General features: G+C 38.4%; 4 protein-coding genes and 1 long non-coding RNA gene across 8 annotated transcripts in view; 3 read left to right on the forward strand and 2 right to left on the reverse strand.

Moving 5' to 3' along the window:
- LOC125801378 (zinc finger protein 239-like) overlaps positions 1–26,387 on the reverse strand; it is a 337,284-nt gene that overhangs the window by 239,912 nt on the left and 70,985 nt on the right. The window lies entirely within an intron of this gene.
- Positions 1–26,387, forward strand: part of LOC111196713 (zinc finger protein 271-like) — a 237,921-nt gene that overhangs the window by 133,092 nt on the left and 78,442 nt on the right. The gene's annotated exons all lie outside the window — the stretch shown is intronic.
- Positions 1–26,387, forward strand: part of LOC125801290 (zinc finger protein 239-like) — a 311,844-nt gene that overhangs the window by 127,845 nt on the left and 157,612 nt on the right. The gene's annotated exons all lie outside the window — the stretch shown is intronic.
- Positions 1–26,387, forward strand: part of LOC125801376 (zinc finger protein 239-like) — a 311,842-nt gene that overhangs the window by 127,843 nt on the left and 157,612 nt on the right. For 2 of the 4 annotated variants that reach the window (XM_049477997.1, XM_049477996.1), the window contains one exon: positions 1,698–6,163. In XM_049477997.1, coding sequence (XP_049333954.1) covers positions 1,817–2,755 — 939 coding nt within the window. In that variant the 5' untranslated portion in view covers positions 1,698–1,816 and the 3' untranslated portion in view covers positions 2,756–6,163. Of the gene's footprint in view, positions 1–1,697; positions 6,164–26,387 lie in introns of those variants that run through there. The other 2 variants (XR_007438681.1, XR_007438682.1) reach the window with 2 other exon arrangements.
- The window catches only part of LOC125801615 (uncharacterized), a 168,493-nt gene that overhangs the window by 77,105 nt on the left and 65,001 nt on the right, over positions 1–26,387 (reverse strand). The window lies entirely within an intron of this gene.

Consider the following 26,387-nt stretch of genomic DNA (forward strand, 5'->3'; position numbering starts at 1 on the left):
ACGAGTTCTGTGATTAGTCTAACGAGTAGGACAGGTGCGGTGAACACCTGATTTGCTTTCTGCACAAAAAATGCATTCAAAGAATTTCATGATTGCACTATTTCAAATTATTCTAATTCGTTGACCAGCACCTGTAGTTCATGATATTCAAAAATATTGGCAACATTATTTCTTACGATATTTTATGGCATACTGCCTTATTAAAACAGATTAATGTAATTTCTGGAGCTGTGATTGTATGCAGATAAATTATCCCATAAATGGTCCTACACCTGAATAAAAAAAGTAATATTATCTAATTTCTAGAACATAAAAACAGGAAGGGGTAGGTCGAGACTCTTCATCAAGCATATACATTTAATACAGGCTTTTTCTGCTTCCGGTCACTGAAATTATTGTATTGAAAAACTAAATATTTGATTCTAAAAGGTGAGGGGTAGAGATATACTGCAAGTCAGAAAATTACAAAGATATTTATAAGATAAAATGAGATACACTTTGTTAGAGCAGTATAACATATTTACAGCTAGTGCTGGACGATATGGCCAAAATTTATATCACGATACATTCCTTAATTTCGGTCGATACAATATAATTTCGATATCGATATAAATATTTGGAAGGCCTCAGAAAAACTGTTAGGAATCCCTGCAATGGAAATCTGTACCTATTACTGTCTTTAAAGCCTCCTCTCATAAAAAACTGTATAATACTTTAGAAATTAAAAAATGGTCAGAATGAATTAATCCTCACCTTTATTTGCATGTAGCAATATAAAAACATGACATCTCTGTCAAACACAAACCAATAACCTATTTACATTTTACCAATATAAATAACTTTACATTACAACAGAGGCAGAGCTTCTTATCCTTTTGTAAACATATTTAACAGATCAAAACAAAAGTGCCTCATCCAGGATAAAGAATGCAGAAAGCCTTCATTTATATAAAAGGAACACGATATCACCGTCAAATAAACAATCCTATATCAACTATAAATAACTTAGATACAACATAAACTACATAAGTGCTTCAGCCAGAATAAGGAAGATATTGTGTGTAGTGAAACTGCTTGAGGTGGTGGAACAGATTAGATGCATTACCGTTGCTAGTCAACTCCACTTTCCGGCACAATTGGGAGCAAGCTGAAGTTTATCAGACCTTTGAAAGCCGAACCACTGAATTAGACCTGCCTCCCTCAACTATCTCTCCTGTTTAATCACTTGTGGAAGCATCAGGGGTGCTCATTCTGCATCTAAAATCTAAAATTCTGCATCAGGGCCGAGCCTAATCGAGGAACTCGGTTCGGCCGCACTGCGCTCCGCTCGGCTTCATAGCGGGAGGTTCTAGGTGTGGACCGGAGCGCAGCCGAGCTTCAAGTTTTAGTAGTATGGATTATAGTGTAAAGTGTGATACTACTAAAGTAGTAGTATAACACTGTATTCAGTGCTCAGGACAGCAGCAGTGTTTCTGCTACATACATTTTGCAGCTGCAGCCTGCTGACAGTCAAGATACAACTACATATTAAAATGTCTGTGAATTTATAATGGGATAAAAGTACTGAAGCCTTTATTGTAGTATGAAGGTGTCCCAGTATTTTTCTCCATATAGTGTAACTAATGTAGGTAGTTATTTTTGGTTAATTGACCTGCTTTTATTTTAATACACAAAAATTTTTTTCTTTGTTTTTCCAGAATAAACAACCAGGATATTTAATAAAGAGCAGTGTTAAACTGCTGAAAGAGGTGAAGCACAAGCCATCCAGAAGAATCTCCTGAAAACGCAGAAATTGTTTGCTACATTTCACAGACAGATGGAGCCAAGTCCCAACATGGAGAAACATCAGCACTCTGTCAAGAGTTTTACTAAACAGAGTGATCTCAAAAAACACCAGCGCATTCACACAGGAGAGAAACCGTATCACTGCTCAGACTGTGGGAAGAGTTTTAATCAACAGAGTCATCTCAAAAATCACCAGCGCATTCACACAGGAGAGAAACCGTATTACTGCTCAGACTGTGGAAAGAGTTTTACTAAACAGAGTAATCTCAAACTGCATCAGCGCATTCACACAGGAGAGAAACCGTATTACTGTTTCGACTGTGGGAAGAGTTTTACTAAACAGAGTAATCTCAAAATACACCAGCGCATTCACACAGGAGAGAAACCGTATCACTGCTCAGACTGTGGGAAGAGTTTTACTAGACAGAGTGATCTCAAAAATCACCAGCGCATTCACACAGGAGAGAAACCGTATCACTGTTCAGACTGTGGGAAGAGTTTTACTGAACAGAGTACTCTCAAACTGCATCAGCGCATTCACACAGGAGAGAAACCGTATTACTGTTTCGACTGTGGGAAGAGTTTTACTAAACAGAGTCATCTCAAACAGCATCAGCGCATTCACACAGGAGAGAAACCGTATCACTGCTCAGACTGTGGGAAGAGTTTTACTAAACAGAGTAATCTCAAAATACACCAGCGCATTCACACAGGAGAGAAACCGTATTACTGTTTCGACTGTGGGAAGAGTTTTACTGAACAGAGTAATCTCAAAAAACACCAGCGCATTCACACAGGAGAGAAACCGTATCACTGCTCAGACTGTGGGAAGAGTTTTAATCAACAGGGTCATCTCAAAAATCACCAGCGCATTCACACAGGAGAGAAACCGTATCACTGCTCAGACTGTGGGAAGAGTTTTACTTTACAGAGTGAACTTATATTACATCAGTGCATTCACAAAAGATAGAAAAGTATCCCAAATCTGTTCCTCTGCCATAAAAAATGCAAACCTTAAATCTTTCAGACAGCCAAAAACACCTCATCATGCACAAAATCTTCACTCTGTTACAAGAACTTCATTTAAAAATGGCTTTTTACAGGTTCAGAAAAATGAATCTTATCCAGAGATGATGTTTACTGAATTTCATGCTGTGTTTTTATGTATGTTTGTATACCTACATTAGTTAATGCCTGCAGAGCTCTTCAACACTTAGTGTTGTGTTTTAAGAAGTTTTTACACACAGAATCATAAATGGTACCACTAACAGCATAAACTAGGAACATACATTTTTACAATTTTTTCAGTGATATGCTGAATAAATAGTAAAGCGATGATGCTAGCTCAGAGTAAAATCGTATATTAAATCTCAGCATTAGCTTTAGAACTAATAATAAACAAAAGTGAGGATTTTATCATTCTGGGACATTTTTAGGTTTAAAAATTGAATATGCTTTGCCATAAGTAGGAAATGATCATTTGGTCAACTTATGTCATTTACAGCCTTAACACATTCTCAATTGTTTACATATAAAAACTTTCTTTATTTTTTCCTCCACTCCACGTTTGTAGTTTGTAGTTGGAGCGAGGGCACTGCCAGTGTTTGCTCCAGATGTTAGATTAGCATTACTTAGTCTTTTAAAATTTAGATGTTGTAGTTTAAAGGAGTAGAGTATTCTTAGGAGTAGAGAATATTCTTAGCTTGCAACAAAAGGCCAACAAAATCTTTTTCAGAGTTAAAAAAAAAAAAAAAAAAAAACGGTCTAGCTGTAGTTTCCATACTGAAAGCAACACTCAGCAGGCTATGCAGCAGTAAGACTGCAGGATCCTTGATTCCCTCTACTGCACATGTGTCAAACACAAGGCCCGCGGGCCAAATGTGGCCACATCCAAGCGAGAGCTTGTAAGATCTTAGTGTCTATAATAAATAGGTCAGAAGCGTTCTTTGACCAAAAACTACATTTCCCACAATGCTTGTCGATTGTATTACCCGCGAAGTTACGGCTTACTGCCACTACACGGCAGTGTAGTCATTGATGTGGAAACCCTGCCGGAGGGAAGGCGTAACTTCGCGGGTGGAATTGAGACATACAAACGTTTATCCCATAATGTCCAGAAAAAGAGAAGCTGATGCAGACGGACGGCTGTGCTTCAAGGCGAAAGACCGGTATGCCTTTTGTGTTACGAAGAGTGTTACTGACCAAAATAAACGCTTTTTAGAAGAGATATAAGTTCTGTGTAAATATTTATAAGACAATAGCTGACAAAATCTGTTTTAATGACGTTAATAAACATCACTGTGACAGCGCTAGTCACAGTTTCACCTCAGCAAAGGAGGAGCACGTGAATCACTTATCTAACCAGCCTTTACTGATTTCTGCCCCCAATAACCCTTTCAATAACCTCCAATAGCCTTTAATTAGTCTTCAGTAGCCTTCAACAGTCTAACCTTGCAGCCGTGGTGTGTTCTAAACTCCGTAGTTATAAACATCCTGAGGTTAGCAGCGCGCTAACTGACCTGTTTATAATGTAATCCCAGCAGTGACTCCGTGACTCTGCTCTGAACTGCTGCTGTTAGCTGCTTGGGCTGAAAGATGAACTGTAGAGAGCTGTATTATTCGGTTAGTGGGGTTAAAATCTTTATTTTCTACACAGAAGAATTTTAAAAACTGTAAAAACGCTCCAGACTGGCTGAGCTGAGCCCTGTAGCCCGTGGCTGGGCTGTAGCTCCGACTGAGTAAAGACTGCGGGCTTGTGCTGCTGCTGCTGCAGCTCCGACTAGTGGTTGTATGAGGAACTGCTTAATCTGAGGAAATGCTAAATCTATCACGTTCTTAACAGCTCACAATTTTTAATTTTATATTTATTAAGCCTTATTTTAGTATCAAACGTTTTGATCAAAGTTAATGTAACTTGTATTTTATGTAATTTCTATTCACTTGAATAGTTTGGTTCTTGATTGATGGAGTTTTTGGATTTCATAACATGACAAATTAAAAGGATTTATGTTAATAGAGCAACAAGCAAACATTTTTTCCATGCAACTGTAATATTTGATTGAATAAATAGTATATTGAGAGTTATTTAACATTAAGGAGTAATTACATTCATTTTATATTACATTTTATTACATTTTATTACATTTATAAGTTACATCTGGCCCTCAGTGGACAGCCAATATGCCAATGTGGCCCTCGGCTAAAATGAGTTTGACACCCCTGCTCTACTGGTTTTCTCATTGGTCTATGGTTCAGTCAGTCTGATTAAAAATCTGCAAGTTAATCTACAGGGATATTTGGTTGTGTTGTGTTGCTAAAGTTATATACTCTGTTATCTTTTCCTTATTTGGTATCGTTTTGCTAAAGGTTTTTTTTATATCTCTAAAGGTACTAAAAATATCTAATCCATTTACTTTATTGATTGTTTTATCCAGTACCAGCTATTATCGTTGTTTTACATCACCTTATGTATTTACTCATATTCATATCTATGTGATTCAATAAAAGGCTTTTATATTGCAAGATCTGCAATCTTATCTATTCTTTCAACTTAAGCATTTAGCCAAAAGCTTTTGTACACAGCCAAACATACATTCAAGCAACCACTATATACAGTGCCTTGCAAAAGTATTCGGCCCCCCCTTGAACTTTTCAAACTTTTGCCACATTTTGGGCTTCAAACATAAATATATGATTTTTTTGTTTGTTTTTTTGTGAAGAATTAACAAGTGTGTAAGAATACGGAGGAGTTTTGCCTTACTATGTTCATTGTTCATTGATTAAAGGGTTAATCTGTGTGTAACTAAATCAGCATTTCACTTAATCAGTATGTTATTCAAGCATTTAGCACGATTCATGATGATTCACATTGTGACTTAGAATGTATGTATATTGTGTCCTTGTGCTCAAAGCAAGGCCGTTTTTCTTGCAACTTAGCATGATTGATTTTTTCCAGCGGAACCATGAGTTTCTGTACATGTAATCTATAGTCTGATAAGGTTGGGGTGACCGAGTTCTCGGCTGACGTATAGGATGAATAACTGCTTATCAGTATCAGGATCCGGGGGGTGTGAGGAGCCTCCTCACACACCATTAGACTGAGGCCAGGCGAATGCCTGTTTTTATTAGACTCTGTCTAGGAAGAAGAGTAGAGTTGGGCGGGAGAGCTTCTCCCGAGAGGGACTACAGAGCCACAGGTCCTGTTCACACAGCCGAGAACTCTGGAAACCCCAACTTTTCTCACCTTTGGGGTTTTCCTCTTATTTTCACCTTTTTATTTCAATTCATTTTTCAATAATCTTTTTACTCAATTTTTGATGTATCCAAAAAAACTGTTTTGCTCAGAAGATTCTTTGAATAAAATCTGACGGAACTACAATTTTGGACTGGATCTCCTTTTCTTCTTTATGACGTATCATGCCAGATACATCATAATTCGAACAGTAGATCAATAATCTTTCAATCGTGAAGTGGAACGAAATTTATTGGATACACATTATGTTGAGATACTCAGTATTTTGAGAACATTGGTATTTAACTTGTGTGAAACTGACACCAATAAATCCATAACTCCTGCTATTTACTTACATAAAAGTCGCTGTGAAGTGTGGAGAATAGTTTTGCAATATATTGATTATCGCTGAATCGCAGTTTTGAGATATCACATTTATCATTAATTTACCACTTTGCTCAAAGGTGCTGACAAAAACTTGAAAATGGGCCTTGAAAAGTGCTTGAATTTTACCTTGTAAAAGGTGTTTGAACCCTGTGTTTAAAAACCCCAGCAGCACTGCTGCACCTGATCTACATGTACCAACACAACACACACGAACACGTGTGACACGTAGTGTCAATGCAGTTTTAAGAAATATTTATCACGAAAATAAAGCTCTCTGGCGCTTGGAATTAAATATACAGGGTAAAATTTAGGCTAATCGGATATGCAGGTGAAAAAAATAAACTACAGTTTGTGGAACTACAAAAATGGACACATCAAAAACAGGTAAACTTAAGCAGGCTGTGTGTGTATGTGTGAATATGTGTATGTATATACCTACAAATCTCAAATGTAAATTGATATAATATGGACCATTAAATGACGGTAACAATCTGACCGTTTGACACTTAGCTAATCTGCATACCAGTAGGAGAGAGCAGAGATAGACTGGCTGTGTATGAAACGGTAGGCAGCTACCACAATCCCTCATGCCTGAGCTGTTCATATGTTAACACCCACTAAATGATTAACCCTTTACAAGTATTAATATGAACTTTAGGAAAAAGAATATAAACAGAATTGCCCTTTTTTCTATTGTGAGTTAAATGAAGTCACTGCTGCCTATTCTAATAAGCTAACCGTATGACTAGCTTGACGAGCTCTGGGGACATTTTTACATGGGATGTGTCTGAAAGATCTGTGGACAAAAAGACATTACTTAAATTAATGAAAAGTATTATTACAAACGTTACAAAATGACTTTCTGAGCTGAAAAAAACAAAACAAAAAGAAAATATGTTTTATAAAATTTATTGAGATATCATATATATCCTATACCCAGTTTATAGACACATTTGGGACATACCGGGGTTGGACAATGAAATTGAAACACCTGTCTACAGTCACTCAGTGTTGGATCTTAGTTTTACATGAAAATAAATCTATGCCAGTTTTTATTCTGAGCTCTGGCTCGCTTCTTTTTTTTCCCTCCTTTTTTCCTCCCTGTATCACAAACTCTTCTAGTTCCTCCCTTTACCCAAGTTTGATTTTAGGAAGTCTTTTACGTCTTCTCTGTATATGTGTTGTTTGCAGAGGCGGTCTTTGCATAGAGGCATTGCTAGGCAACTGCCGTAGGGCCCGTCCCACTGCAGCCCACTGTAGGGGCCCTTTGACTAGCTGCAAACTTTCCATAGGCCTACAGCTGGTAATTGGGGCCCTTTGGACAGTAATTCACGGATAGTGTGTTCATAAATGGTGATTCTTGTATGTTTAAAATGGAAACAAAGATAACACAATACATTACAAAGAAATACAGATTCCGTCCACACCCCCTCTCTTTCGCGTTAAAATGGAATATTCCATCCATGCCATGTGGCCATGCCGGTGAACCACAAACGCGCTGCTTGTGAAAGACGGAATTAAAGTGAAATTAAGTGTACAAGTGGGTTGTGAGCGAAGCCATGAAGCGCCACCACCCAAGTGGCTAAACTTAAAACAGATGCTCTTCCAAAAGCTTTTTTAGTGTGTCAGCACCACTGGACCAAATGTTTTGGTGGAGGAGGAGGACGAGGAGGTGCCATACTAGGGTTGTGTCATTTATGACCCAACATCGCGATGGACCATTGCGATGCCACGCCCACTTTTTTCATTTTTCCAGAAACATGCACTGACCTTCTTTAGGTCTTCTTCACCTAAAACTTTAGCAGGGATTGTACAGAAAAAGATCAAATCAGGTATATAACTTAAATGAATTAGAGTCAGGGATAAAATTAAAATACCCTACTGCTATAAATATGCCTAATTGGCATATTATTATATTATTTATTATTATTCTACTATTATTAAGATATTATTATTTATATCTAGGTTAAAGCTTGTCTTCGTTTTTTTTCTACATGTCTGTATTAATTTTAAACATTTCATGTTATTCACGCTAATAGAATAAGCCTGCTCATTGTGCGTCGGGTGCGTTGGGCACCTTACTTTGAATAATTACTAGTTACTAACGAAGTTACCCCACTATAAAAGTAACTAGTTACCAGTAAAAGTTAGTATTGACTTACTTTAAATCATGTAAATTCTATTATTATTATAAAAATAATAAACGAAAATAAAACCAAAATGTTGACAAAAATATAATCTAACGAATTTCAAAACATAGAAACGAAAAACGTTAAAATGGTATTGATATGACATAATATAATCAAACAGTTTAGCTTCAGTAAAGGAAAGCGCGCGCGGCATTGCGATAAAAAAAAACTGGAGCCTATCCCAGCAGGCATCGGGCAGAAGGCAGGATACACCCAGGACAGGCCGCCAATCCATCGCAGGGCAGACAGACAAAAAGACACATTCACTCACACACTGACACACTCACACCTGAGGGGCAATTTCTATCAAGTTCCAATTAGTCTGAACGTGCCGTCTTTGGACTGTGGGAGGAAACCGGAGGAAACCCACGCAGACACAGGGAGAACGTGCAAACTCCACACAGAAAGGCCCGGGTTGCCCCAGCCGGGAATCAAACCCAGGCCGTCTTGCTGTGAGGCGGAAGTGCTACCCACTGCGCCACCGTGCCGCCCATTCATTTTAAATATTTTTAGTATTTTATTGATCAAACACCCCTGCCACCGATATCATCCATCGCGATGTTTCAATGTAAGCATCGTCATCTGCCAGTTAAGGAGACATCGCCCAACCCTATGCCGTACACTCTCTCACACACACAAACACACACACACACACACACACACACACTCACTCCCCCCAAACTCAGTCACATACCCTATTCAGTCACATACCCTTTTTCTCTCTCTTTCGCCCCCACATATGTTCCCTCTCATACACATGCATTATCTCTCTCTCTCTCTTATTCACACACTCACACAGGGACACTCTTCATCACTCACTCAGATGTCTCTCTCACACACTCATTCTCTCTCTTTCTGTCACACATGCATTTACACAAACTCTGCCTCCTCTCTCTCTCTCTCTCTCTCTCTCATATATATTTTCACTCTACATGTTGCTGTGATTGATAATTATTCTTTATCATTAAGTTCAGTTACAATTCTAGATAATAATTACTGATTGACTCACTCACACAAATGCTCTCAGTCACACTGCTTTACCTTTTTTTGGCATTGGGGTGTATATTTTATTTAAAGATATGTTTATTGATTGCACATATAAAAAGTACAATTAGCATTGAAAGCTTCAATTTTCTTTTTTTACTATTTTTTTAAATAAATATTTTCCATTTTGACATTCAATGGTGTTATATCTGAAACTTATTTCTCGCATATTAACGTTGATGGCCCCCTAGCTAAATTCGCCTTGAGCCCCCAAATTGCTAAGTCCGCCACTGATCACCATATAGCTAGGTAACCAAGTCTTATTGTTAAGGAAACTTCTCCTTAACTGAAACTAATTAAAACGGTAAATAAAAGAAAAACTAAAACGAACTGAAATTACAGATTGAATACCCTCATTTTTGTGTTTGTTAATTTATTTATAATTGATTTATATTAATGTGGTATATCATGATATATATCGTTATTGTGATATCTTTTTTCCCATATTGACCAGCACTACTTCTAAGTAATATTAATTCATAAAATTTAATTTTTTTACCTTTTAAACCTTTATCTGATTTAAATTTGAATGAAACATGTATAAGTGAAGGGTGTTCGGTTAACTTACCAACATACACTTGTACTTATATGCAATAAAAAGGCATTGTAAGATCTAGCTGCTGTTTTATTTTTTCAAATTCCTGCTACATTGATCACTTGACCAACGATGTCTAAAAACCTTTTCCTTTAGACCACTTTATAAAAGATTCCTCATTTTTTTTTACAACACAGTTAATAATTTTCCACCACATTAGCTTCAGACTAACAGTGATATGCACTCCTGAGATCAATACGTGTTGTTTTGTATATGTAAAACAAAATCCTTTAAATATAAAAAACACAAAAGAAAATTTGGTGAGAAATGTAAATTTAATTGTGTTTTACCAAGAAAAACTGCAGCTCCACATCAATGGCTTAACTGATTTGTTTACTAAATCAATATAGCTGACACGGTGGCGAATCACAGCATCGGGTTAAATCCCAACTTCATCTGCAGAGCCAGAGAGCAGCAGAAGCTCCAAGACCTGCTGCAGTTTTACAGAAGCTAATGTTACCCACAGTTTCATCATCTCGATATCTATGTTGTATATGCTGGAGAGTGAGTGAACTCTGACCCGACTCTTTCCTTTTTTTATGTTCTAGAAATTAGATAATATTACTTTTTTCCAGACGAGGGACCTGGGTTAAAAAAGCACTGGGAACATTAGCCAGCTAGATAGCATTAGATACTTGGGTTAAAAAAAGCACTGGGAACATTTGCTAGTGTTGTAAAAAGAAAATGAAAGATGGGTTACCCCCATCCACCATCCGGGGTACAACTCCCCTGCGTGTTCGTTTTGATGGAGAGAGTTGCAGACAGGTGGAGTGGAGTTGAAAGCAAATCAAGTATTTATTACAAAATACTGAATTCAGGAGAACCAGTACATACAAGACAGTTAGCAGCCATCAAATAGTAAAAGTTCTGACCGCCCTCTGATCTGACTCCATGTTTATACCCCAAATGACGTGAAACCTGCTGATGAGGCGTTGCTAAAATCATCTCATGTTAGTATGCATAATTTCACGTGTTAGTAATCCGTTTCACGTGTCTGACCGGACCACTAGTGTTTGGCCTTGACTGTGTGCAGTCAGACAGTGTGGCATTGTTTCAGGAATTGGACAGTGCCGCCCTCCCCATGTGCGCGCGTCCTCCTCCCGCTTTGGTAGGTGAAGGACTTTACACGCACAGAGAGAAAGGCCGCCCTGTTCATCCCGAAGTCTCCTTTGTATCAATTCAGTTCGTACAGAGTGCACCAGTCGATGATTGATGGCTGTTAGTTAGGGTCATGCAGCGACCGAGATGCCTTAAGCGTGAGCTAAACAAGTCACACAATAGATTTCATATGTTATATGCTAATATGTCAGTAACACGTGGTTAGTACGCCATACAGTAGATCCTATGTGTTAGTTAAATGCCTTATGTATCATTTGGGTTAATTTGCCATATAATAGAGTCTGTGTTAGTTACATGCCTGATCAAGCAATGTTTAACTATATGTGTAAAGAATATATATTGTGATTACTGTTTAATCTTCTATATAAATGTGTATAAAATACAATGTGAGTAATATAAATGCGTATAAAATACAATGTGAGTATTGGTTAATCTTCTATATAAATGCATATAAAATACAAGGTTTCACACAATGATTATGTAATTATAGATGCTAAAGTTAAGTAATCATAATTGAAATAAACGGTTACTCTTCACTAGCTAGATAACATTAGATACTGGTTAAAAAGCACTGGGAACATTGGCTAGCTAGATAACATTAGTTACTTGGTTTAAAAAAAAGCATTGGTAACATTGGCTAATTAAATATCATTAGATACTTGGGTTAAAAATGCCCTGGTAAGATCGGCTAGCTAGATAACATTAGTTACTTGGTTTAAAAAAGCACTGAGAACATTTGCTAGCTAGATAACAATAGATACTTGTGTAGGACCCTTAAAAATATCCTGTGTATTTGTATTTGTATTATTTTCTTTGTTTTTCGTTGTAAGTGTAAACGAACTCCATTTCCCATGTGCCTTTTCTGTTTCGCGGGTTTTTCCTGCTGATTTCCTGTTCAGTTCAGCCAATCATACGAGTGAAAAGCTCGACAGACATTTTTCTATCCAATCCGCGCCGAGTAGGGGCGGGGCTAAGAGGGAGAGTGTGAGTGTCTGTGGGTGTGTGTTGGAGGAGAAGGAGAGAGAAAGTGAGGAGAGAAGTTGTGTTTAGACTCTCCGGAGCGCTTTTATTTACTTGTTATCCGCTCTATAACACAGTTACAGTGCTATTGTACTGTATAGTGCTCTAAACCGCAGCGTTCAGTTCAGTTTTACTGCGGAACCTCTGAAGAGGCAGTTCAGCCGGACTGTGGAGTAAAGGCGCTTCTCCGCGGACTGAGAGCTGCTGCTGCTGAGTTTCCTCGCGCCTGTCTGCAGCAGCTCGGCCGGACCTCGCGTGTGAGTTGAACACGGAGGGTGTTCTGATCTTCCCGGCGCTCGTGCACTGCGTCGTCTCCCGCTGTGAGTGCTGGGGACTGCTGCGTTCTGACCGGGAGCACCGGGAACCGGGAGTCTGTTGTCATGGCTACTGAGGACGCCATCTCCGCGAGCTCTGTGTGAACCGTGAGTAACGAATCAACTGACTCGGTTGACTCATTCGATTCACTTTCGCTGACTGAGTGAAGTTATAAGTGCAACAACGTACCGGCCCAACAAAAAGCGCTTGAACTGTTTATCTGGGTGTTTTACCTCTTATTGGAGGTGTGTTTTCTCAGTTCAGTGTTTCATACTAATTGTTTAAACCAAGAATTGTTTTATTTGGGTATTTTGTTTTACTTTAGTTTTATTAAACAGAGTTTCACCAAATATATAAATAAAAAGGTAAATAAAATGAGATTAACTACTTAAATAAATGCATTAAACATTGAAAGGGGTCAAATTGACCCCAAACATAATAGGCGGATTAAGTGACTCAATCAACCAGGGGAGTTTGTTTTATTTCTACACAGAACCTGATATAATCTGGCCCAAATAGTCTCAACATCAGTAACTTCTTCCTTTAATGTGTACAAAAATTCTGTCTAAATTGGCTACTATTTTGTAGTAAAATGAGAATGCTTGCTGGACTCATTTGAACAAGTTTTTACCATCCTATTAACAAATAAACTCAAACAAATGCTTTGTATTTTATAATTATTAGTTTAAAAATTTTATTTGCATATGCATTTTCAAACGCTTTTACAAGTGTGAAGTACCCTTCTATACAGAAATCAGGATGGTCCATTGTGATGTCAGAGAGTGATTTTACAGGGAGTAGGTGTGAATGACCTCAATTTATGGAAAGCTTTCAGAATACATAAATAGTAAGACTTTAGACAAGGTGAACAACAAACAAGATCTGCTGCAGTAAGATCTCCTTTTCAAGAACCTGCAGGACATCAATAGGGTAAATGCAAAAAAATGTAACCACAATATTTAGGGTTCAAGCACCGAAGGTGCGTAGAACCCTATTGTTTTTGCTAAGATTTTTCTTCTTCTTCTTCTTATTAGGGGTTCGAGCACGTAGTGCTAGAAACCCTATTGTAATTGTTCTGATTATTATTATTATTATTATTATTATAGTTCTTATTCTTTTTCTGCCATAGAAGTGATTGGGCAGAAGAAACCGTAAGGCCTACAGGGCTGAGACTTGGTCATATGGTAGTACTTCTCACCGCTACTCAGATTCAAAAGATGAGCCCGATCGGCCTCAAGGGGGCGCTATGGCGAAGGTCAACGCGTTTGGCCTCGTAACTCCTACGCCCTGATAGCTAGAGCAAAAATTCTTGCATTATATGATTCCTTGGTTAATGGCAAATCAAAAAGGTCAATAGAACCACTAAGCTCCGCCCACTTAGATTTTTTGCTATTTAGCATAATATGCAAAACCTACTTTTGAGAACTTGTCCTAGGGTCATTGACCAATCCTGTCATATTTGGTGTCAAACAACTCAGCAGAGTCCCAACCTCAATAATTATCAAAAAAACTGTGAAATTTCCAAACAATATGGCCGCCATATGCAAATTAATCTTACCGTGGCACAACCAAATTTACTCTAACAGCTGTAACTTTTGAATGCTTAAACCGACACTAATGCCACTTTAAACCTATGATGCCAACATGATTCTGAGGTAGCCCGTCAATCTGTGTAGACATACGCCCCCAGGGGGCGGAGCCAAAGCTAAAAATCTGTTTCTCAGGAACCGTACAAGCTACGAAGCTCTCCTTTGGCATGTATCATCTATGGCCTATGTCCTAATGTTGTACCGAAGGAAAATTTGATATGCAAATTTTTGCGATCGCTATTAGCCAATCAGATTCCAGCCAGCTTTTGACAGGCTAAACAATGACCAATCAGGACGATACTTATACCCTACATGTATATGTGGGCCTTCTATCATCCATTAAAATATGGCGTTGATTGGCCTCAAGGGGGCGCTATAGCGGAAAATCAGTTATATCTAAAGGTACCAGTGGCCTAGGCTTGTAATTCTTTTTTAGTTGTATACTTTGCTATAGCCTTTACAACTTTGTAATTGCATGTGTTTACCAAAAATGCAAAGATTTTCATCAGTGGCCAAAAGAGTAAAAATTGCTCTTTTCGAACTTGTCTTTAAGTCCTTAATCAATCAAAACAAATTTGGTCTTGATGCAATCTTGAGACCCTGTAGGTAAATAATTATCAAAAAAATCTTGACATTTTAACTATTTGAGGCCCATAAACCTTGATCAAACATGTACGTGAAAGCCTTTTCAGAGTTATTTGGCCAAAACTCTGTCAAAGTTTAAAACATGCCAAAACTGTTGAAGCTACTAATTAACAATGACATTTGAAGCACATGTGCCAAGTATGAGCCAAATAAGTCTTCAGTAGGCTCTACAGTGAAAAAATAACTATTTTCAATTTATTCTATTTATCGCTATTTTCCAACCTAAATGGACAGAAGACAGGAACCTTTCACCCTATCAACACACAAATTTATACACATATATAGACTGATAATCTGATCTTGACTGCAAATTTTCAGCCAAATTTGACATGTTTTCCCTCTACAACGGCTGGAAAACTACAGCGATTTTGTAGGCCTCAAGCCTGTATTATCGCTTTTTTCAAACCTAAGTGGACAGAAGTCAGGAACCTTTGACCCTATTGACACAGAAATTGACATACATATATAGACTGATATTGTGATCCTGATTGCAAATTTTGAGCCAAATCAGATATTTTTTGCCTCTAATATGGCCAAAGAGCAACAGCCATTTTGTAGGCCATAAGCCTGTATTATCGCTTTTTTCAAACCTAAATGGTCAGAAGTCAGGAACCTTTGACCCTATCAACACACACATTTACATACATGTATATACAGACCACTTGATCATGAGTACCAATTTGGAGCCCAATTGGACTTTTCTTCTCTTTTTAATAAATAGAAACACACTGATAGGGAATGTTCTGTCTTTCTGATAGAGTGATAGATTTCCAGCAGGTTATATGTGGTCTCTTGCTGCGCTCTGGTGGTCATTTGGTGAAACAGCTACAGGTGAATTATTCTAAATTAAAGCTCTGCTGAACTTATTCAATCTTGCTTGTCTTGCTTAATTGAACATATTTATCCTTCTTGTTCATGCTGGTCAGCCGCCTGGGTCATTATTGTTTATGATCCACCCACTTAATTTTTTTTTTTATTTGCATAATATGCAAAACTTACTTTTGAGATCTTGTCCTTGGCTCCTTGACCAATCATGACATGTTTGGTATCAAACAGTTCAGCAGAGCTTACTCCTCAATAATTATAAAAAAAATCTTTACATTTATAAACAATATGGCCGCCATATGCAAATGAGTTCTACCATGGTGCAGTAAAATGTCTTTAACACTTATAACTTTTGAATGCTTAACCTGACACTAATACCACTTCAGTCCTTTGATCATTACATGATTCTCAGATACCCTGTCAGTTTAAGTAGACATACACCCCCCCAGGGGGCGGAGCCAATGCTCGATAGCTGTTTCTCTAGAACCATACAAGCTATCAAGGTCATCCTAGCCAATTATCATCTATGGCCCATGCACTAATGGTACACCAAATGAAAATTTGATATGGACACTTTTGTGGTCACTATTAGCCAATCACATTCCAGCAAGCTTTTAACAGGCGGAATGTTAATCAGGTCAAAACTTATATACTATATACGGGTTATTTATATGCCCTTTTTATGCCTTGTGTTTTTTCAATTTAAGAACTGAATTTGTTTCACCAAATGCCCACTAGAGTGCAGTAAGACACCACATAAAACCTGATGAACACTACAGCTCAATTTATAAATGCTTTTCAATTAGTTTACTCACACCACTCATCTAGCATTGCCATTATGGTCTTTATGGTCACGCTGGTCACCCAGCTTGGTTATGCTGGCCATCCAGCTTGGTCATGCTGGCCATTCACATTGGTCATTATGGTCCTGCTGGTCATTCAGCTTTGTCCTCATAGTAATGGTGGTCTTCCAGCTTGGTCATACTGGCCAACCACCTTTGCCATGCTGGTCATCCAGTTTGGTCATTATGGTCTTCCAGCTTGGTCAATATGGTCAACAAGTTTGTCATCCAGATTAGTCATGCTGGGAATCTAGCTTGGTCTTCACGGTCATGCTGGTCATCCTCATCCAGTTTGGCGATGCCGGTCAACCGGCAACATGTTTTAAGCCTAACTGGCCTCCAGGGTCTCTTTGCCTTGTAACGCTCGAACCCCGTAAATCGCCGCTTGCGGCTATATTTATTATTATTCTTTTTCTCCTGTAAAAACAGTTGTGCAGCCTAAACCGTAAGTCATAGAGAAATGAAACTTGGTAGGTAGATGTAGGATCAGTGCATCTCGGTGGAGAACAAAAATGGCACCGATTGGTCAAGTGGTGGCGCTATAAACAAGGAAATTCATTTTTCACAATTTTCTCAATAACTCAAAAACCATAAGACCTACATTCAAAATTCTTTTTTTGATGGATTCCTTGGGTCAATACCAACAACTTTCCAATTTGGACCATGCACTTCCGTCTATATAGATTTTTTGCTAATTTGCATAATATGCAAAACCTACTTTTGCAAACTAGTCCTAGGAATTTTGACCAATCCTGGCATGTTTGGTATCAAAACACTCGTGAGAGCATGCGCTTCAATATTCATTAAGTAAAAGTTGAAATATGTAAACAATATGGCCGCCATATGCAAATTAGTCCTTCCGGATATATGCCCCATTCACTTCAAGAGGTAAATTTGGAGCACTGTTTCTCAGCAACTGTGCAACCTAGCAAGTTGAAACTTTGCATGCAGAATCTATCATACAGCCTCTAAAGGATGTTCAAAGGGCAACTTAATCAATCAACATGGCTGAACACCATCAGCATTCAGCAGACATTTTGGCAGGCTGAATGTTGCCCAATCTGGATGATATTTGGCAGTTATGTTCAGGTGGAGACACTGTAGTGACCTGCAAAGTGCTGAAACAATCCGCCCACTGGGGGGCGCTGTTCCAAAAAAACGAGTATATGTCAATCATGCTGTACTATTTTGACATCTAATTTCTCAATACAACTATGTTTAAAAAGTGCTTTGTTCATTCATAATTGCTAATTGTTTGAAAATAGCTATATTGAAACTACTCTCTGGATATTTGGCCTATCACCTCCATTTCAGTCTTGCTGCACACTGTAGAGTCTCTAGGTAAATGTTCATTAAAAACATTTGTGAAAATTTCACATACAATACTCTCCAGGCATCAAGCAATCTGTGCGTCCTTGGAATTTCTTACCTAAACCTAAATTGCTGTAACTCTGCAGTATTTGCAGTAATCTCACAATGTTAAAGACCTCTGTACAATATCACTCTGATGAAGCGCCATTTAATACAGAACTAGATTAAGAATAACTTGACATTACATGTCATATCAGAACATTCACTCCTTTGTGCCTCTTCTCAACATTAATAACAGGTGAAAGACTTTTGATCATTTCTAAATGTGACAGAATGTCTCCAATTGTGTTAGACCTTCTTACACATCACCATCCTATGCTCTAGTAGGCACCATTGTGCTAGTTGGTGCTTGATGAAGCGCCATTTAATTCAGAACTAGATTTATAATAACTTCGTAATTACATGTCATATCAGAACATTCACTCCTTTGTGTTAATTTAAACTTGTTTGGTCAAACATTTCAGCTTGTTCTGCAAAGGTTCAAAGGTCAATCTGAATACCCCTTTGTGAACATTCTGGTTGAAGCCACCTGATCAATACCAATAACATGTAGACACCTTTTGACTAGTTCTAACTCACTTAATGAATATCCTACAAAGTTCACTAGATTTACATGTGAATTTAAGCACTGATCAGGTTGAAAGGCCTCTGCTCAACATTAATAACAGGTGAAAAACTTGATAATTTCTAAATGTGACAGGGCATCTCCAATCATATTAGACCTTCTTACACATCACCATTCAATGCTCCAGTAGGCACCATTGTGCAAGTTGGTGCTTGAACCCGATGATTGCCGCTTGCGGCTATATTTTAAATTAAATTTAGATTTTAAAAAAAGTGTCTACTGGAATCAATGTTACAATTGGTACTCTAACAACAGCACTGATCTTTCCATAGTAATTAGTAAGTGTTATTTGTTGGGGTAGTTTAAAGTGACTCTAACAATGAAATACATTTTTCTGATAAACTGGTGCACATTTCTATCTCTACTATCTCTGAGTGTCACTCTAACTGTAGCCATCTTACCTAAATTAAAATGTAAATGCAAACAAGTTGGGGCATCACTTGAAGTTTACCATCAACAGTGAGGACCAAGTCCATCTGGTACAACTTTAGCATTTACAGGGTTAAAAGGGTTGTATCAATTTGGTGTAAATTTCTGAACAGTGTTAACTTGCATGGTAAATTTTGTCTGTAAAAAAATGTTTGATTATTCATGGTGATCATAAGAAAGTGAAGCATTGATTATTTAATGGAGTAAGTGCTTCTCTTTGGGGTGGTCAAAATGGTACTATTGATCAATTAAGTGAAAGCTCATCTTATTCAGTTCATTTTCAGTCATTAAAGATTATTATTATATTTTATTAAATATAAACTACATGGAACGAAAGGAACAAAAAATTCTGCGCAGGTCTTCTAGGAGGCTGCCACGAGAAAATCTGGACTCATTGTGCTCGTTTCCCTCTGCTCCACTCCTAAACTGCAGTTTAAGTGGTTAAAGTTAAATTTACCTAAAATAATACAAATATATCTCCTCTCCTAATAAACTTTAATCTCAAAGTCAACTGTTTTATTATTTTTTTTTTTAAGAGTGGCCCTAAAACGCTGTGGTACATGCGCAAACATACTTAAACATTCTGATTGGGGATGTAATCGGGTACAGGTGTTTACAAGGCTGTTATTCTTCTTCGTATTGGATTATTTATAGTAGGGGTGGGAATCGATTACTATCTCACGATTCGATTCGATTCCGATTTTGGGGGCCACGATTCGATTCAAAATCGATTTTTGATTCAAAACGATTTGAATTATAAAAATTTCTGCTTCTGGCTTATGAATCTTATTGAAAAAAAACCCTCCATAATATACACTGGTCCTGGAGCAAGTAATGTGTTACAAAAACAATAAAATGTGCAGGAATGTGGGTCCTCAGTGACCGAGGAATCACTGGGATATCACAATGACGTTAATGAACAATAAATAAATAATAAATAACACTGCTTTATTACCAGGCTACTAGCGGTGGTGTGTAGGTGACGCTGCTGGGCTGATGTGATGATAGCAGTGGAGCGCTAAAGTTCAGGAGCAGCTGCTCTAGTTAATTTAAGGTCGTTGTATTTCTTCAGAAAGGGGGCAGGAGGTGGAGAAATTAATTCATATTGTCCATTCCTTAATTCCTCTGTGATGAGGAGCTGAAATTAGCTCTGATTAGCTTATTGTATTTTTCCGTTCCGCCTTAAATGCTGCAGCCCGCAGCCACCTGTAGCGTTATTTAAGGTGGAACTGGAAAGTTAGCTTGTTAGCTAGCTAACAGTTACTGAAACTAACTACTAGCGATCTTTTTTATGCTTGTTATGAAGCATTCTGCCATAAAACATTAAAACTACACGTTAATCTAAGGTAATATAGTGCTTGTTCTGCCATCTTACCGGTGATTCTCAAACACCTACTACGCTCTGTGTGGGTCTGGAAGACCTCGGTTTGAAGGGACAAGCGGGTTGCCAGGTCCAACAAAAATACCCAGCCCAAAATCAGTCCAAAACCCGCCCCTCAGAATCGATTTTGGGACATTTTAAATCGATTCTGAATCGTAGTAAATGAGAATCAAGATTCTTATGTGAATCGATTTTTTGGCACACCTCTAATTTATAGGATTATCCACCTCATCCAATTGGATAGAAATATTCAAAATGGCCTCAATCGGACTATTCTATTCTATTATTCTATTCAGTCCTTATAAAGGCACTAAACAGGTGTCAGACTGATTATTATGAGTGACAAAAGGTGGCCTCCTTCTAGTGGCTGGAGGACCACCAGCATCCCCTTACACTATGGACTTCGACTGGGATAAAAGTACAGAAGCTTTTATGGTAAATGAAGATGTCCCAGTAGTTTTATAAGTATAGTGTAACTGATTTAGGCAGTTCTCTTCAGTTAATTGACCTGCTTTTATTTTAATATTTAATGGCATTTTTCTTTGTTTTTTTCCAGAAATTAAAATATTCTCCTGAAATTCATCACCAACAACCAGGATATACTAAGAGCAATGTGAAACTGCTGAAAGAGGTGAAGCAAAAGCCGTCCAGAAGAATCTCCAGAACACACAGAAACAGTTTGCTACATTTAACAGACAATTGAAGCCAAGTCCCGACATGGAGAAACATCAGCACTCTGTCAAGAGTTTTACTAAACAGAGTGATCTCAAAAAACACCAGCGCATTCACACAGGAGAGAAACTGTATCACTGCTCAGACTGTGGGAAGAGTTTTAATCATCAGAGTAATCTCAAACTGCACCAGCGCATTCACACAGGAGAGAAACCGTATCACTGCTCAGACTGTGGAAAGAGATTTACTACACAGAGTCATCTCAAAATTCACCAGCACATTCACACAGGAGAGAAACCATATTGCTGCTCAGACTGTGGAAAGAGTTTTAATCAACAGAATCATCTCAAAAATCACCAGCGCATTCACACAGGAGAGAAACTGTATCACTGCTCAGACTGTGGGAAGAGTTTTACTACACAGAGTAATCTCAAAAATCACCAGCGCATTCACACAGGAGAGAAACCGTATTACTGCTCAGACTGTGGGAAGAGTTTTACTGAACAGAGTAGTTTCAAAAAACACCAGCGCATTCACACAGGAGAGAAACCGAATTACTGCTCAGACTGTTGGAAGAGTTTTACTCAACAGAGTAATCTTCGAAAACACCAGCGCATTCACACAGGAGAGAAACCGTATTACTGCTCAGACTGTGGGAAGAGTTTTACTCAACAGAGTACTCTCCAAATACACCAGCGCATTCACACAGGAGAGAAATCGTATCACTGCTCAGACTGTTGGAAGAGTTTTACTCAACAGAGTAATCTTCGAAAACACCAGCGCATTCACACAGGAGAGAAACCGTTTTATTGCTCAGATTGTGGGAAGAGTTTTACTCAACAGAGTAAACTCAAAAAACACCAGCGCATTCACACAGGAGAGAAAACTCCATCTTAGTTCAGTTTGAAGGCAATTAAAAGTGCAAATTGTAAGTCTTTTCCACTACCACTAGGCCCATCTGCATGAAAGAAGAAGTGAAAACACCAGCTGAGGAACTCCAGAGTGTGTTCCCAAAAGTGAGACCCAGAGCCACAGAGAGAGACGACACTGTTCCGGGTACTGCCGTGTGGACTGAAGGAGCATCCAGACCTGCAGAGAGGCCAACAAAATCCTTTCCAGAGGTTAAATAAAACGCTCCAGCCGTAGTTCCCATACTGAAATCAACCCCCTCCAGACTTGTGTAGCGCAGTAAGGTTGCAGGCTCATTCATTCCCTCTGATGGTGTTCTCATTTGTCTATGGTTCGTTCTGATTAAAAATCTGTAACCATAGAGGGATATAGATGGATATTTGGTTGTTGTATTACTCAAGTTTTATGCTCTCTTATCTTTTCCTTATTGAATATTATATGTTGCTTAAGGTTTTTTGATCTCCAAAATTTACTAAGAATATCCAAATCATGTAGTTTCTTAATTGTTTTTATCCACTACAAACTATTATCTTTGTATTGCTTCACCTCTATATTTACTCATCTGTGTGTTTTAATAAACGGCTTTTAGATTGCAGATCTGCAATCTCATTGTGTTTTCTCAACATATGTTGGACATGAAACCTATAGGCCTGAGATTCTCATGTTATTATTTGTTAAATACTCAAAGGTGCCCAACAGAGAAAGCCAGTGTAAAATGGATTTGTGTTGAAGTGTAACAATAGTCAATTTAAGATTGAAATTCGGAAAAATATGTTTTTTTGTTATTGGTTCAGGCTTAAAAGGGTTAAATATACAATTACTTCCAAAGGTAGAGTAACATGGGTTTAACTTGTATTCATATGTTTATAAAGTTCTTTATTGTGAGTGCTTGTGGGTTGTGTTGTTTTGTTTTTTTAAAGAGCATAGTCATTCACCAACTACACTTAATTACCAAATTCTACATTTGAGTTATTGACCATTGTTATTGGTAGCTAGTGTAGGTAAATGTCCAAACAAAGTATTTTCTGTTTTACCGACCATTATTATTGGTAGCTAGGCTAGTTAAATATCCAAACACAGCATTTGCTATTTTACTGACCAAATGTATAAACAAGGCATTTCATGTTTTACTGACTATTATTATTGGTAGCTAGCCTAGCTAAATGTACAAATGTAGCATTTGCTGTTTTAATGACTATTATTATTGTGCAAAATAGTCATTGTATTGGTGTAAATAGTTTAAAAAGAAAAGAAAAGCAGTACAGAGTACATATTTCATTTATTTTCTTGTGTTAATGCAAGAAGGTCACTTAAAAGTGATTAAGGGATTTACTGAGGGAGAAGTGTACAGGTGAGGGTGGAGTACCAGATTGGAACGGGCCCGCCCACGGGACGAGAGAGAACAGCGGAGATGCGGGAGTAGCAGCGCGGGAGAGGCGAGGAGGAAAAAGTTCCTCACAGGCTGAACTAAATTCACTAATAATCAGTATTAATTAAACTAACCGGTAATTTTAAGGACACTGAAGTCCATACTGAGAGTGTGCTGGTGGATAAAGCTGGGATAATCTCTCTATAAGTAAAGTTCTGTTAGCACTGTTAGCTTAGCCAGCTCGGCTAGCTGTGTTTAGCCTCGTGTATTAGCTGCTCTGCGCTAGCCGTGAACTCTCCGCTGCAGCGCCGCTCCGACAGACTGTTCCCCGGACTGACTCGCGCTCTCTCCGCCTCCACTAAACACCAGGACCGCTAACACTGCTAACCAGAGAGCGCTCTGAGTCCCCGCGTGGATCAGAGTTCCTCTGAGGGAAAACGCTCCGTGCTGCAGGACCCCGCGCTCTGCTCCCGCTCATATTCACTGAATCTGAGGTAAATCTGAAACTCTTATTTCTGCTCGTTAGAGTAAAGCGGACATTAAGCTCCGAACCAGACCTGCACCGTTTAGTTCTGTTCATTTCATCTATAATTCTGTTCTTTATGAGTGTATTCTTTAGAGTGGGCCCACATATTTAAAGTGGACATGAAACATTTCAGTTTGTACAAGTTTTCTAAGGGATTAAATATAATGGAATTTATTTGGGGGGGGGGGGGGTGTTTATATAAAATGTTTACACACTAAATTATAATATATTTATGTTTGTTACGTTTGAGCTAGGGTGCCGCCATGTTGCCCATGTAGCACTGGTGACGTCACGAGGTTGCTTGGTGAAGAGCCCAGTTACAGAGCTAGCGTAAAAGAGCTTGTTGTTTGTGGAGATTATGGATGAAGACGAAGCTGAACTAGGCTAACATGGAGCATTTACTCAGAGATCTTTCCTGTATAAACCTGAGCAGAACTTTTCAGATGCTTTTCTGAGAGAGAGACGTTTTTGGAGTGTTTATTCTCTCTCTACGTGGAGCCGTGCTGAACCCTGCAGCGCGACCACAGCAGGTACTGCCATCCAGTTAACCAGCTAGTTTATATACATTTACCTATTTAACATGTAAAGTCCAGAGTTCATTAAGACTGAATAAAACGTACATGATTTAAGTGGATATTGAAACACACAGGCGCTGTTTGGTTGATAAACCGTTCAGTTTAGAAGTTAGAAAGCTTACTGGGTACTTAGCTTTATCTAGTTAGCGTTAGTTAGTTAACTAGCGTTGGCTAGCTATGGTAAGATAGATAGATAAGTAGCTAACGCTAGCTATGTTATCTTTTAATTGTCAGTTTATCTAGACTTTCGGTAACGGTACCTCTCGCTGCTCTGCTGGGTGAGCGCGGTGTTTGGCTCGTTCCGTGCGGCTCACAGCTGCTGCTCTCATAGTAACGTTACCCTCAGTCGGACGGTCTGTACATCCCAGCTGATCAGAGGAAAAATAAAAAACGGAGGAAAAAAGCCTCGGACTGCAGCTTATTTATCCGGCGCTAATGCTCCTGACTCAAACCCATCTCCTTCACAGAGTCCTGGTCTAGAAAGTGCTCGCCACTAACCCCTAGCATTGCAGCTAACCGGAGGCTTCTCGCGCTTCAGCGCCGCTAGCCACCACTGAAGAACAGCTGTCCGAGGCGAGGTAGAAAGTGAAAGTAAATATTTCTCATTCCTCACCCTATTAAAATTCACTACTCCCAGTATTACTACACCCAGGGGCAATACAAAAGTCCCCCTCTGCTCTGCATTGAGTTTTGGTTTAGATTTTATTATCTATTGAGGAATTAATTTACAGTAGACTCATAGATTAAAGTAGTGAGGCATTCCAGAACCAACCTTGTGACGTCACTTTCGGCGCTGGGACAAGATGGCGCTGCCCTTACTTAAAAAAATGACATTTAGATTGCTTTTATTATTTTAATTCCGCTTCACTGACAACTGTTAAACTTATCAGATTTGTTAGAGTGAAAATACATCTTGTGAATTAAACTAAATACTTTAAATGTTTCATGTCCCCTTTAAGTCCTTCTCCGTAGGTTCGGGTGCGTTTGGGTCCGGACCCAGACCGGGGTCCGCCCATTAGTGACCTCTGTTGTATACAAATGTCTGAATTTTCATCTTCTGCTGAGAGCTGCTTCTCACTGCTCAGCGACCACACTCGCTGTATCACTACTGGGTTGCCAGATCCCTCTTAAAAAGTCAACACTAAACTGATTTTTCTTCCCGCGAGACATTTTATAAATATCGTCACGTTTTAATTGAGTTGTAGTTATGTTTAACTATGAGTTGTTCAGTTGGCTAGACTTTCACACTACACGACTGATTAGCAACACAGTCACATATTACACTATTTTTCACCACGGGAAATCGCAGACTTACCTGGCTGCTTTCCTAAAACACGTTTATCACAAGAACATGCCAGAACTAAACACATGAGAACTAGCAATGCCATGCCAGAGAATCTCTACAGATGAGAATACCTACTTGCAGTAAGTCCCTACTGCTAAAATGAATGGGTGCATATGAAGCAACTGATTCAGATCAGTTGATAAATGTCTGAATATTTTATATGTACTTATGTTCTCAACACAGAACTATATCAAATGTTTCAGCACAGCAGACATATATTTTATGATTTTAAACTCCAGTTACAAGCATTTTAAAGCTAGATGCAATTCCAGCATTAGCTCACTAACCAATCAGCTTACAGTAGCAGACATGCTAGTGTCTTTACTGTATAACACCTGTTTACTGTAGAAAAAAAAGAAAAATACAGGCATGCTTTCTTTGCTTTTTAGTAAAGTAAATTATTTTACTTTAAAAAAAAAGTGTGTGTTTGTGTGTGTGTGTGTAAGTCAGTAATTTAGAACATTTAAACTCCGCTGATATAGTGAATTATTAGTGATCTGTGTGGTGTTCAGCTGCTTTGGGTTGAGTGTAGAATCGACTTCATCTATTCAGAAGTCAGTGATCAGTGATTCAAAACATTGTTTACAAGCTTGTACGTT

This window comes from Astyanax mexicanus, chromosome 4, assembly GCF_023375975.1.
Source record: "Astyanax mexicanus isolate ESR-SI-001 chromosome 4, AstMex3_surface, whole genome shotgun sequence".
Lineage (NCBI taxonomy): Eukaryota > Metazoa > Chordata > Actinopteri > Characiformes > Acestrorhamphidae > Astyanax > Astyanax mexicanus.